At 57.3% G+C, this 14150-nt stretch overlaps 1 protein-coding gene across 1 annotated transcript in view; it reads right to left on the reverse strand.

The window, feature by feature from the left end:
* chmp1a (charged multivesicular body protein 1A) overlaps positions 1 to 9287 on the reverse strand; it is a 28193-nt gene extending 18906 nt beyond the window's left edge. The window contains exon 1 of the mRNA XM_068049186.1: positions 9190 to 9287. Coding sequence (XP_067905287.1) covers positions 9190 to 9196 — 7 coding nt within the window. The 5' untranslated portion in view covers positions 9197 to 9287. The remainder of the gene's footprint in view (positions 1 to 9189) is intronic.
* Between the last annotated feature and the right edge of the window lie 4863 nt (positions 9288 to 14150).

The raw sequence follows: 14150 nt of genomic DNA on the forward strand, positions 1-14150 counted from the left end.
GAACGAGCGGGGAGGGGAGGGGAGGGAACGAGCGGGGAGGGGAGGGGAGGGAACGAGCGGGGAGGGGAGGGGAGGGAACGAGCGGGGAGGGGAGGGGAGGGAACGAGCGGGGAGGGGAGGGGAGGGAACGAGCGGGGAGGGGAGGGGAGGGAACGAGCGGGGAGGGGAGGGGAGGGAACGAGCGGGGAGGGGAGGGGAGGGAACGAGCGGGGAGGGGAGGGGAGGGAACGAGCGGGGAGGGGAGGGGAGGGAAGGGGAGGGGAGGGGAGGGGAGGGAACGAGCGGGGAGGGGAGGGGAGGGAACGAGCGGGGAGGGGAGGGGAGGGAACGAGCGGGGAGGGGAGGGGAGGGAACGAGCGGGGAGGGGAGGGGAGGGAACGAGCGGGGAGGGGAGGGGAGGGAACGAGCGGGGAGGGGAGGGGAGGGAACGAGCGGGGAGGGGAGGGGAGGGAACGAGCGGGGAGGGGAGGGGAGGGAACGAGCGTGGAGGGGAGGGGAGGGAACGAGCGGGGAGGGGAGGGGAGGGAACGAGCGGGGAGGGGAGGGGAGGGAACGAGCGGGGAGGGGAGGGAACGAGCGGGGAGGGGAGGGGAGGGGAGGGAACGAGCGGGGAGGGGAGGGGAGGGGAGGGAACGAGCGGGGAGGGGAGGGAACGAGCGGGGAGGGGAGGGAACGAGCGGGGAGGGGAGGGAACGAGCGGGGAGGGGAGGGGAGGGAACGAGCGGGGAGGGGAGGGGAGGGAACGAGCGGGGAGGGGAGGGGAGGGAACGAGCGGGGAGGGGAGGGGAGGGAACGAGCGGGGAGGGGAGGGGAGGGAACGAGCGGGGAGGGGAGGGGAGGGAACGAGCGGGGAGGGGAGGGGAGGGAACGAGCGGGGAGGGGAGGGGAGGGAACGAGCGGGGAGGGGAGGGGAGGGAACGAGCGGGGAGGGGAGGGGAGGGAACGAGCGGGGAGGGGAGGGAACGGGCGGGGAGGGGAGGGAACGGGCGGGCCGGGGAGGGGAGGGGAGGGAACGGGCGGGCCGGGGAGGGGAGGGGAGGGAACGGGCGGGCCGGGGAGGGGAGGGGAGGGAACGGGCGGGCCGGGGAGGGGAGGGGAGGGAACGGGCGGGGAGGGGAGGGAACGGGCGGGGAGGGGAGAGAACGGGCGGGGAGGGGAGAGAACGGGCGGGGAGGGGAGAGTACGGGCGGGGAGGGGAGGGGAGGGAACGGGCGGGGAGGGGAGGGGAGGGAACGGGCGGGGAGGGGAGGGGAGGGAACGGGCGGGGAGGGGAGGGGAGGGAACGGGCGGGGAGGGGAGGGGAGGGAACGGGCGGGGAGGGGAGGGGAGGGAACGGGCGGGGAGGGGAGGGGAGGGAACGAGCGGGCCGGGGAGGGGAGGGAACGAGCGGGCCGGGGAGGGGAGGGAACGAGCGGGCCGGGGAGGGGAGGGAACGAGCGGGCCGGGGAGGGGAGGGAACGAGCGGGCCGGGGAGGGGAGGGAACGAGCGGGCCGGGGAGGGGAGGGAACGAGCGGGCCGGGGAGGGGAGGGAACGAGCGGGCCGGGGAGGGGAGGGAACGAGCGGGCCGGGGAGGGGAGGGAACGAGCGGGCCGGGGAGGGGAGGGAACGAGCGGGCCGGGGAGGGGAGGGAACGAGCGGGCCGGGGAGGGGAGGGAACGAGCGGGCCGGGGAGGGGAGGGAACGAGCGGGCCGGGGAGGGGAGGGAACGAGCGGGCCGGGGAGGGGAGGGAACGAGCGGGCCGGGGAGGGGAGGGAACGAGCGGGCCGGGGAGGGGAGGGAACGAGCGGGCCGGGGAGGGGAGGGAACGAGCGGGCCGGGGAGGGGAGGGAACGAGCGGGCCGGGGAGGGGAGGGAACGAGCGGGCCGGGGAGGGGAGGGAACGAGCGGGCCGGGGAGGGGAGGGAACGAGCGGGCCGGGGAGGGGAGGGAACGAGCGGGCCGGGGAGGGGAGGGAACGAGCGGGCCGGGGAGGGGAGGGAACGAGCGGGCCGGGGAGGGGAGGGAACGAGCGGGCCGGGGAGGGGAGGGAACGAGCGGGCCGGGGAGGGGAGGGAACGAGCGGGCCGGGGAGGGGAGGGAACGAGCGGGCCGGGGAGGGGAGGGAACGAGCGGGCCGGGGAGGGGAGGGAACGAGCGGGCCGGGGAGGGGAGGGAACGAGCGGGCCGGGGAGGGGAGGGAACGAGCGGGCCGGGGAGGGGAGGGAACGAGCGGGCCGGGGAGGGGAGGGAACGAGCGGGCCGGGGAGGGGAGGGAACGAGCGGGCCGGGGAGGGGAGGGAACGAGCGGGCCGGGGAGGGGAGGGAACGAGCGGGCCGGGGAGGGGAGGGAACGAGCGGGCCGGGGAGGGGAGGGAACGAGCGGGCCGGGGAGGGGAGGGAACGAGCGGGCCGGGGAGGGGAGGGAACGAGCGGGCCGGGGAGGGGAGGGAACGAGCGGGCCGGGGAGGGGAGGGAACGAGCGGGCCGGGGAGGGGAGGGAACGAGCGGGCCGGGGAGGGGAGGGAACGAGCGGGCCGGGGAGGGGAGGGAACGAGCGGGCCGGGGAGGGGAGGGAACGAGCGGGCCGGGGAGGGGAGGGAACGAGCGGGCCGGGGAGGGGAGGGAACGAGCGGGCCGGGGAGGGGAGGGAACGAGCGGGCCGGGGAGGGGAGGGAACGAGCGGGCCGGGGAGGGGAGGGAACGAGCGGGCCGGGGAGGGGAGGGAACGAGCGGGCCGGGGAGGGGAGGGAACGAGCGGGCCGGGGAGGGGAGGGAACGAGCGGGCCGGGGAGGGGAGGGAACGAGCGGGCCGGGGAGGGGAGGGAACGAGCGGGCCGGGGAGGGGAGGGAACGAGCGGGCCGGGGAGGGGAGGGAACGAGCGGGCCGGGGAGGGGAGGGAACGAGCGGGCCGGGGAGGGGAGGGAACGAGCGGGCCGGGGAGGGGAGGGAACGAGCGGGCCGGGGAGGGGAGGGAACGAGCGGGCCGGGGAGGGGAGGGAACGAGCGGGCCGGGGAGGGGAGGGAACGAGCGGGCCGGGGAGGGGAGGGAACGAGCGGGCCGGGGAGGGGAGGGAACGAGCGGGCCGGGGAGGGGAGGGAACGAGCGGGCCGGGGAGGGGAGGGAACGAGCGGGCCGGGGAGGGGAGGGAACGAGCGGGCCGGGGAGGGGAGGGAACGAGCGGGCCGGGGAGGGGAGGGAACGAGCGGGCCGGGGAGGGGAGGGAACGAGCGGGCCGGGGAGGGGAGGGAACGAGCGGGCCGGGGAGGGGAGGGAACGAGCGGGCCGGGGAGGGGAGGGAACGAGCGGGCCGGGGAGGGGAGGGAACGAGCGGGCCGGGGAGGGGAGGGAACGAGCGGGCCGGGGAGGGGAGGGAACGAGCGGGCCGGGGAGGGGAGGGAACGAGCGGGCCGGGGAGGGGAGGGAACGAGCGGGCCGGGGAGGGGAGGGAACGAGCGGGCCGGGGAGGGGAGGGAACGAGCGGGCCGGGGAGGGGAGGGAACGAGCGGGCCGGGGAGGGGAGGGAACGAGCGGGCCGGGGAGGGGAGGGAACGAGCGGGCCGGGGAGGGGAGGGAACGAGCGGGCCGGGGAGGGGAGGGAACGAGCGGGCCGGGGAGGGGAGGGAACGAGCGGGCCGGGGAGGGGAGGGAACGAGCGGGCCGGGGAGGGGAGGGAACGAGCGGGCCGGGGAGGGGAGGGAACGAGCGGGCCGGGGAGGGGAGGGAACGAGCGGGCCGGGGAGGGGAGGGAACGAGCGGGCCGGGGAGGGGAGGGAACGAGCGGGCCGGGGAGGGGAGGGAACGAGCGGGCCGGGGAGGGGAGGGAACGAGCGGGCCGGGGAGGGGAGGGAACGAGCGGGCCGGGGAGGGGAGGGAACGAGCGGGCCGGGGAGGGGAGGGAACGAGCGGGCCGGGGAGGGGAGGGAACGAGCGGGCCGGGGAGGGGAGGGAACGAGCGGGCCGGGGAGGGGAGGGAACGAGCGGGCCGGGGAGGGGAGGGAACGAGCGGGCCGGGGAGGGGAGGGAACGAGCGGGCCGGGGAGGGGAGGGAACGAGCGGGCCGGGGAGGGGAGGGAACGAGCGGGCCGGGGAGGGGAGGGAACGAGCGGGCCGGGGAGGGGAGGGAACGAGCGGGCCGGGGAGGGGAGGGAACGAGCGGGCCGGGGAGGGGAGGGAACGAGCGGGCCGGGGAGGGGAGGGAACGAGCGGGCCGGGGAGGGGAGGGAACGAGCGGGCCGGGGAGGGGAGGGAACGAGCGGGCCGGGGAGGGGAGGGAACGAGCGGGCCGGGGAGGGGAGGGAACGAGCGGGCCGGGGAGGGGAGGGAACGAGCGGGCCGGGGAGGGGAGGGAACGAGCGGGCCGGGGAGGGGAGGGAACGAGCGGGCCGGGGAGGGGAGGGAACGAGCGGGCCGGGGAGGGGAGGGAACGAGCGGGCCGGGGAGGGGAGGGAACGAGCGGGCCGGGGAGGGGAGGGAACGAGCGGGCCGGGGAGGGGAGGGAACGAGCGGGCCGGGGAGGGGAGGGAACGAGCGGGCCGGGGAGGGGAGGGAACGAGCGGGCCGGGGAGGGGAGGGAACGAGCGGGCCGGGGAGGGGAGGGAACGAGCGGGCCGGGGAGGGGAGGGAACGAGCGGGCCGGGGAGGGGAGGGAACGAGCGGGCCGGGGAGGGGAGGGAACGAGCGGGCCGGGGAGGGGAGGGAACGAGCGGGCCGGGGAGGGGAGGGAACGAGCGGGCCGGGGAGGGGAGGGAACGAGCGGGCCGGGGAGGGGAGGGAACGAGCGGGCCGGGGAGGGGAGGGAACGAGCGGGCCGGGGAGGGGAGGGAACGAGCGGGCCGGGGAGGGGAGGGAACGAGCGGGCCGGGGAGGGGAGGGAACGAGCGGGCCGGGGAGGGGAGGGAACGAGCGGGCCGGGGAGGGGAGGGAACGAGCGGGCCGGGGAGGGGAGGGAACGAGCGGGCCGGGGAGGGGAGGGAACGAGCGGGCCGGGGAGGGGAGGGAACGAGCGGGCCGGGGAGGGGAGGGAACGAGCGGGCCGGGGAGGGGAGGGAACGAGCGGGCCGGGGAGGGGAGGGAACGAGCGGGCCGGGGAGGGGAGGGAACGAGCGGGCCGGGGAGGGGAGGGAACGAGCGGGCCGGGGAGGGGAGGGAACGAGCGGGCCGGGGAGGGGAGGGAACGAGCGGGCCGGGGAGGGGAGGGAACGAGCGGGCCGGGGAGGGGAGGGAACGAGCGGGCCGGGGAGGGGAGGGAACGAGCGGGCCGGGGAGGGGAGGGAACGAGCGGGCCGGGGAGGGGAGGGAACGAGCGGGCCGGGGAGGGGAGGGAACGAGCGGGCCGGGGAGGGGAGGGAACGAGCGGGCCGGGGAGGGGAGGGAACGAGCGGGCCGGGGAGGGGAGGGAACGAGCGGGCCGGGGAGGGGAGGGAACGAGCGGGCCGGGGAGGGGAGGGAACGAGCGGGCCGGGGAGGGGAGGGAACGAGCGGGCCGGGGAGGGGAGGGAACGAGCGGGCCGGGGAGGGGAGGGGAGGGAACGAGCGGTCGGCTCGTGAACGAGCGGGCAGGTGAGTGAGCCAGCGGTTAGGTATGTGGCGAGCTGGCGGGAGGCTGTGAGTGAGTGAGCGGGCGGGCGGCGGGGGGAAGGAGAGCGCACCTGCCACCAGCAGGTTCTTTGGCAGCGCTCTCTCCGCTCCCCCAACCCTCGCTTTTTCCGTTCCCCGCTCCCCCAACCCCTGCTCTCTCTGGCCCGGATCCCCCACCATCTGCCCGCGTTACGGAATGACGTCTTCTGCGCATGTGTCAACCAGTCCTGGCACTGCGGAACGCTGCGCATTCGCAGAGTGTAGGAACCAATTTGCGCATGTGCACATATCGGCACAGTAGGATGACGTCAGCTGCCGGCTGTGTTGTCAATAATCACTGTGTATCTTTTATTCAACCTTTGTCTTACAGGGTGTGGCTTCAAGACAGAAACAAGGAAGCAGCTCATCTGTCACTCTGGAAAAAGCAAACCTCGAAAAGTCAGCACAGGCTGAACACTGCTACATTGTTTCTGGTGTTCACATTTGCTAGCTCAGGAATCTTCAGATTGAAGTAAACTTGATCAACAAGAAAACATTTGTAAATCAGTCTGTGGAGCTACTCCTGTGACTTGAATTGGAGCAGCACATTAGGAGATCCAAAATCAATGGTCCCATGTTAGGTTGGCTAGTTTACAGGCAAAGCCAAGCCCTACAAGGCCACAATGGAGTGTTTCCTCACTCCAAACCGCAGAAAGAATTCTAACAGCAATGATTATATTTTACATTCATAAACTGAACAAATTTCACCTTTTCTTGTCTAACTTTGCTATCAGAATTTATGACATCTTCTGAATGATAAATTTGGTAAAAATCAGAGGCCAGGGAATTAAAAAGGACAGTAGCAGCATGTACATGAAATTGGCTGAGTGACAGGAAACAGTAGTGGTGAACTGGAGGAAGGTATATATATATATATATATATATATATAGTGGGGTTCCCCAGGTGTCAGTGTTAGGACCCTTACTTTTCCTGATGCATATTAATGACCTATATCTTGGTATACAAGGCACAATTTCAAAATTTGTAGATGACACAAAATGTGGAAGTATTGCGAACTGTGAGGAGGATAGTGACAATCTTCAAAAGGATATAAACAGGCTGGTGAAATGGGCAGATATGTGGCAGATGAAATTTTATGCGGAGAAGTGTAAAGTGATTTATTTTGGTAGGAAGAACAAGGAGAGGCAAGATAAAATAAAGGGGTGCAGCAGAGGGACCTGAGGCATATGCGTACAAATCGTTGAAGGTGGCAGAGCAGATTGAGAAAGCGATTAATAAAGTATACGGGATCCTGAGCTTTATAAATAGGGGCATAGAGTACAAAAGCAAGGAAGTTATGATAAACCTTTATAAAACACTGGTTCAGCCTCAACTGGTGTATTGTGTCGAGTTCTCGGCACACTTTAGGAGGGGTATGGAGGCACGAGAAGGTGCAGAAAGAATTCACAAGAATGGTTCCAGGGATGAGGAACTTCAGTTACGTGGGCAGATTGAAGACGCTTGGAAAAAGAGAAGATTAAGAGGGGATTTGATAGATGCGTTCAAAATAATGAGGGGTCTGGATAGAGTTGATGGGGAAAAACTGTTTCCATTGGCAGAAGGATCCAGAATCAGAGGACACCGATTTAAGGTGATTGGCAAAAGAAGCAACAGAAACATGAGGAAAAATTTTTTTTAAGCAGCGGGTGGTTAGGATTTGGAATGCACTGCCTGAGACCCTGGTGGAGACAGATTTAATTATGGCTTTCAAAAGAGAATTGAACAATTACCTGGAGAGAAAAAATTTGCAGGGCTACAGGAAAAGGTCAGGGAGTAGGACTAAGTGAGTTGCTCTTGCAGAGAGCCACCACAGACATGACAAGCCGAATGGCCTCCTCTGCTGTAACCATTCTATGATTCAATGAATCCCGAGGTTGGAATTGCAGTACTGTCTTATTCACTTATAGGCATAGTACTTTGCATAGCTAAAATCAACAACAAAAAACGTGAGAAATTGCTTATTTCCTGAACTATAATCTTTGGACTGCCATCCAAGGAAAATACACCGACTATTTAACCCTGTTGAAAGAAGTTACAACCCACAGTCTGGTCAAGAGTATCGCCTAGGATTATAAGTAACACATAGAAACAGACTTTGGCATCCCCCAAGGAGGCTACCAGGATGGCACTCCATTTGACCCCAAGCTGAGTTTCAAATCCTCTCCATCACAAAGACCACCTACTTTCAAACCCATCTTTGCCCTTAGTGCATCTGCTACTGAAACCTTCACTGATGCCTTTGTCACCTGCAGACTCCACTATTCCAATGCTCTCCTTGCCAGTCTCCCATACGCCAGACTACTGTATGCATCTAAACTCTGTGGCCTGTATCCTATCCTGCAACGAGTCACACTGACGCATTTCCCTTGTTCTCTCTGATCTATATCTTACTCCAACAGTTCAGTTTTAATATTCTTAACCTTGTATTTAGTTATCTTCATGGCTTCACGCCACCCTATCGCTGTGACTTTCTCGAGCCCTACAAAGACCCATCCCCCAAATTCTCAGTTGCTCTGACACTAGCCTCTTCTGCACATCCTACTCCTTTTTCTCCATTATTGGCAGCCATGTCTTCTGCCACCCAAATCCCACACTTTGGAATTCTCTTCCAAAACTCCTCTGTCTCTCCATCTTTAAGACCCTCCTTAAAACTAACCTCCAACCAAGTTTTTGGTCACCCTTCCCAATATCTTCTACTTTGGCTCATTGTTCTTTTTTATTCCCCCTTATGCCTGTGTAGCACCTTGGGACATTTTTTATAAAGTTAAAGGCACTATACGAATGCAGCTTGCTGTTATTTCCTTAGCTCAATAGTAGCACTCTCAGCTTTCAGTCAGAAAGTCATGGGTTCAAGCCCCACACCACATAATTGAGCACATAACTCAGACTGCATTGTCAGATATGCTGTTTTTAAAATGAGACAATAAAATGAGGCCCTCTCAGGTGGATGTAAAGAATCCCACGGCACTTTTCATAAAAAAAAAAATGTGTTGCCCTGTCCAACACATTATCCAACTTATTTCTGTTTGCGAGACTTTGATGTATTCAAATTGGCTGTTGTGTTTACCTAGACAACAACAGTTACACTGCAACTGGAATTGAAGTGTCATTGTCTGTGAAACACTGAGGAACTGAAAGGCATTTTATTAATGCAAGTTATTTCTATCTCTCTGTTTCCTGAAGCCCAACTCTTTGACAACACTTTCAACCACCTTCCCTAACCTCTCTCCTAACCAGGTCTGGACCCTGTGAAATCACTTCCTGCTCGGGATCAATATAGCAACTTGGGAAGATGCCTGACATTATAGGGCCAGTGTACAAGAGCAGTTTTTTACTGTTAGCCCCAGCTAACATTTTGAGCATTTTCCAGGAAGCCTGGTGCTAAAACTAAAAGCTGGCAACCCTAAACCCAAGTCAACTTGCTGGATAACTATATATCAATAGCAAAGCCCATCAGCCATGTTACCAAGTGCAGCAGGCGGTGTATTCCAGGATAAAGGGAATGAAGCACCGATATTACATATCAAAGCAGGGACCGAGTCTCCCTCCACCCCACCTTTAATATTAAACTAACACCGTGCCCCGTACCGTCCATGGTCTCCGAGTTACTGTAGCTATACAGAGATGCTGCTTCCTCCCTCTGGTCCGGCCACGGCTTCCAACTCTCACGAGACTGTGACGTCACGGACAGGTTCCGCTGAAGCAGTCACGTGACGCGCATCGCCGTGTGGGTGACGTCATCGCCTGCGCAACAAAGGCTCCACTGACAGTGCTGCAGGTCAGCAGTAGGTCAGCGCTCTGGTCACAGCTACTTAGATCTTGGTCATCTTACCTTCCATGGGTCTCTCAAGCAGCAACATGAAAGACGATAAGGGTAAAGTAAAAAGAGTTAGCAAATCAGTTGGCTCGAAATGTTTTTATTTATTTTATATGCATTGCAGATTAATTTAAAAGTCAATCCCCTTTTATCTCTACTTTTGCCTCTTTGTACAGTTTTTACTTCCCACAAATTTAAGAACATATTCTCTGATGGAAAAATTTATGCTTCCATCAGTAAGTTTCTTTTATCACTGTAGTGTTGCTGAGAATTCCATGCAAGTGGAGTGTGTTACGACCAGGTGAGAAAGAGGTTTTGGGGTCCCTATCAACCTTCACCTGGTCTTACTGTAACAGGGTTTAATTTTAAACACACCATGTTTTTAGCTCCCCCTTGGTGAATCCTTGTTCACCGCTTTCCAATTATAAGGCAAAGAAATGAGCACAAACAGACTTTCTTGGGTTTAAAGAAGAAAAGTGAAATTTTATTAAACTTAAACTCTAATTCGGTTAACGTCTACAGATACACAACGCGCCCCACGCTAGCATGCATACGCGATACACGTGCAAATAGAGACAGAGAAGAGCAGAAAAAAAATAAAGTGGAAAAGTTTGAGGCGATATCTGAAGAGTTATATAAAAACAAAATACTGCAGATGCTGGAAATCTGAAATAAAAACAAGAAATGCTGGAAATACTCAGCAGGTCTGGCAGCATCTGTGGAGAGAGAGAAGCAGAATTAACTTTTCAGGTCAGTGACCCTTCATCAGAACTAATGAAGGGTCACTGACCTGAAACGTTAACTCTGCTTCTCTCTCCACAGACGCTGCCAGACCTGCTGAGTATTTCCAGCATTTCTTGTTTTTATTTCTGAAGAGTTCTTGTTACGGTTCTTTGAGCTCACTGTAGCGTCCTTTATTGTAGGTAGATCTTGCTTTTCGTTGGGGCCCAGTATTCTTAAACCTTGTTCACTGTAGGAGACTTCTCTCTCTTGGGGTTTATGTGTCTTCAGTGGGTTTTGGGGTTCCGTTAGAAAGAGATGGGAGCGGACAGGAGAGGCTGTGGCGAGCCAGCCAGGAGAGGTCTTTTCAGGCCAGGAGCAAACAGCTTTCTGCAGGCTCTCAGTTCAAAACTGTACAATTCAGAAAAAAACCCAGACTGCCAAGCAGGTTAGTCATGTGACTAACTGGTTTGCCCATGTCTGTTTGTGGATTGTATTGGAGCAGGGGATTGCTCCTTTGTTCCAAACACTCTGTTAATATGCAAAAATGTCTTTCCAGCCAGGGGCCTGGCAACCCTTCGTCACAGGCCTTCTCTTCCCAGCAACAATTTGAAATTTAATGTCCATGTGATGAAATTAATGTGCCTCATTCTTGGCAAGTGAAGGTCTGCATGACAAGTGTCTGTTTGCACATTCTCTTTCACCCCCTCTTAGGATCATATCCCATAGAATTCAGCAGAGGCTACCAACAGTCATGACTTAGGGACACTTACACTGCACAGTTTATCAGAACTTAGCACTGATGACTTTCCTGCTGTTTGTTCAACTAGAACCAGTCTAACCATTAGGACATTAGTTTGCAGGATTATCTGGAGCTAAATCAGAAGAACTTGAATTGTGATGCCAGGCATTCTCTTTCAAGTCCTCTTAATGAGCCAGTCCAGTTGGTCAATCTGGACAACATTCAGGGCTGATAAGTAGCAATGCCACATAATGACCAGCTCCAACAACAGAAAACTTAAACAGTCTCCCCTTGAGATTCAATGCCATTACCATCACCGAATGTACCACCATTGACCAGAAACATATCTGTGACTAAAGAGCAGGTCAGAGGCTGGGATTTCTGCAGTGAGTAATTCACTTCCTGACTCCCCAAGGCCTGCCTGCTATCTACAAGGCACAAGTCAGGAGTGCAATGAAGTACAATCCACTTGCCTGGATGAGTGCAGCTCCAACAACACTCAAGAAGCAACACTCAAGAAACTCAACGCCATCCAAGAAAAAGCAGCTTGCTTGATCGGCATACATCCACCACCTTAAACATTCACTCCCTCCACCATTGACGCACAGTGGCAGCTGTGTGTACTGTCTACAAGATGCACTGGAGCAACTCGCCAGGGCTCCTTTGACAGCACCTCCAAACCTGCAACTTCTACTACCTAGAAGGACAAGGGCAGTGTGGATGCATTGGAACATCACCACCTGTATGTTCCCCTCTAAGCTTCCCACCATCCTGACTTGGAACTATTATCACCATTCCTTTACTGTTGCTGGGTCAAAATCCTGGAACTCCCTCCCTAACAGCACTGTGGGTGTACCTTGACCACAGGGACTGCAATGGTTCAAGAAGGTGGTTCACCACCACCTACTCGAGGGCAAGTAGGGATGGGCAATCAGTTCTGGCCTTTCCAGCAATGCTCCCAACCCAACGACAAATGTTTTAAAAATCAACAGTATTTGTTTAAAATAAAAACAAGAAATGCTGGAGCCACTCAGCAGGTCTGGCAGCATCTGTGGAAAGAGAAGCAGAGTTAACGTTTCGGGTCAGTGACCCTTCTTCGGAACTAGCAAATATTAGAAATGTCAAAGGTTATAAGCAAGTGAGGCAGGGGTGGGACAAGAGGTAACAAAGGAGAAGGTGTAGGTTGGACAAGGCCACAGAGCTCAACAAAAAGGTCATGGAGCAAAGGCAAACAATATGTTAACGGTGTGTTGAAAGACAAAGCATTAGTACAGATAGGGTGTTAACGGACTGAAGATTGAACAGCAGTAAGTACAAGCATGAAAAAAAACAGTGGGTAAGCAAACTGAACAAACTAAGATGAAATGAAATGAACACAAAAAAAGGTTATAAAAAATGTAAAAAAGAAAAAAAAGAGAAAAAATAACTGAAAATAAAAGTAAAATGGGCGGCCTGTCATGCTCTGAAATTATTGAACTCAATGTTCAGTCCGGCAGGCTGTAGTGTGCCTAATCGGTAAATGCGATGCTGTTCCTCGAGCCTGCGTTGATGTTCACTGGAACACTGCAGCAATTCCAGGACAGAGATGTGAGCATGAGAGCAGGGGGGAATGTTGAAATGGCAAGCAACCGGAAGCTCAGGGTCCTGCTTGCAGACTGAGCGGAGGTGTTCCACAAACAGTATTTGTTTTCTCCTTTTTATATTGTATTATTGAAATAAAAACAGAAAATGCTAGCAACATTGTGCAGATCAGGCAGCATCTGTGGAGTGGGAAATACAGTTAACATTTCCAGTCATTTAGACCTTTTGTCAGTATTATAGGAGAGGTAGCTTGGTTCCAATCTTGTATTGCTGGGAATGCCAAAGATTTCTCTCAATCCTCCCCCAGGAGCTTAGTCAATAGTTTATTACTAGAAATGATAAGCATATTTATGAGCCCGTCCAAATGACCAGGCAACAGGAATTTCTTACAAACAGCATGTCCTTACAAGCAGCATGGTGAGCAGCACAATTCAATGTAAAATGCAGAGCCACCATCTTCATAATCAGAGCATGTACACATACTAATCCTGCATATAGGAATGGGTGGTCTTGTACCCAGCTTCCAGGTATGCCCTTTAAAAGTTAGCATGTCAAACCTCACAAGTTTCCTCATGCACCATATATTTAGTGTGTTGGAATGTCTGTGTGGGGCATCTTATTATTCAAGATATTCAGATTCAGTCACAATTGCCCTGCCCCTTGCTTGCTGCTTGGTGTCGCTTGCCCGGGGAAGTTATGGTTCCTGAAGACAGCAATCTTATAATTGTCTGTTTCCCACAATCACGCTGCTTTTACTGATAGTTTTGGCGCTTACGTACATCCCGATGCTTTTGGCTGCTTACAGGAGTCATAGTGAGAGATTTATTTTAATTCAGGAATAGACCATTTCTGCTCATGGCCCAGTTAGCAGTAACTTTGAATCTCTAAAATTATTTATAAATGTAAATACTTTCTTATGAGCGTTAAAATCAGGACAATTTAATGTTTATTGTTGGTACTGTGGTGGGGGTATACGTTAGGATCTGTCGACATTGATGAATTGTGGATGGGCAGAATGGTCTTCCTCATCTACAGTTAACTTGTGAATTGGAGTATGAAAAGCACAAACGCAGTTCTGGATGAAAGTCAACCAGCACTGAAGTTCTCTATATTTTGGTGTACTTAATAATTTTGATACTTAATGTATTTTCAAGAGTTTACATGAAGCTATTGTAAATTTTGATCACATCATGTTTGTGTGGGGACTACTTAATGCATCTTTGAAATGGTTGTACTTGCATTGGGTGCAATGTAGGCTGAAGAAATTAATTGATATATTTGTGCTCGGCCTCACTCCTGGTAAACAAATGGCTCCTGCCTTTTATTGGTTGGGTGAATTGTTCTTTCCTATCTAAGATAGTTTTGCTGTGAGCCTTGTGCCGAATGAGCTTTCAAATGGCATGTTTATCTACAAAGGGATTGGTATATAAGAGGGGTGGTAGCATAGTAGTACTGTTGGTCCCGAGGCCTACACTAGTGCTCCAGAGACATGAGTGCAGATCCCACCACAGCAGCTGGGGGAATTTAAATTTATTTAATTAATAAATCTGGAATAAAATTTTAGTCTCATTAATAATCATGAAACTATCAAATAGTTGTAAAAAAACCCATCTGGTTCACTAATCTCCTTCAGGGGAGGACATCTACTGTCATTATCCATCCTGGTCTCTGAAGTGGCTTAGCAAGCCA

Source organism: Heterodontus francisci, chromosome 17, assembly GCF_036365525.1.
Source record: "Heterodontus francisci isolate sHetFra1 chromosome 17, sHetFra1.hap1, whole genome shotgun sequence".
NCBI classification, from domain to species: domain Eukaryota; kingdom Metazoa; phylum Chordata; class Chondrichthyes; order Heterodontiformes; family Heterodontidae; genus Heterodontus; species Heterodontus francisci.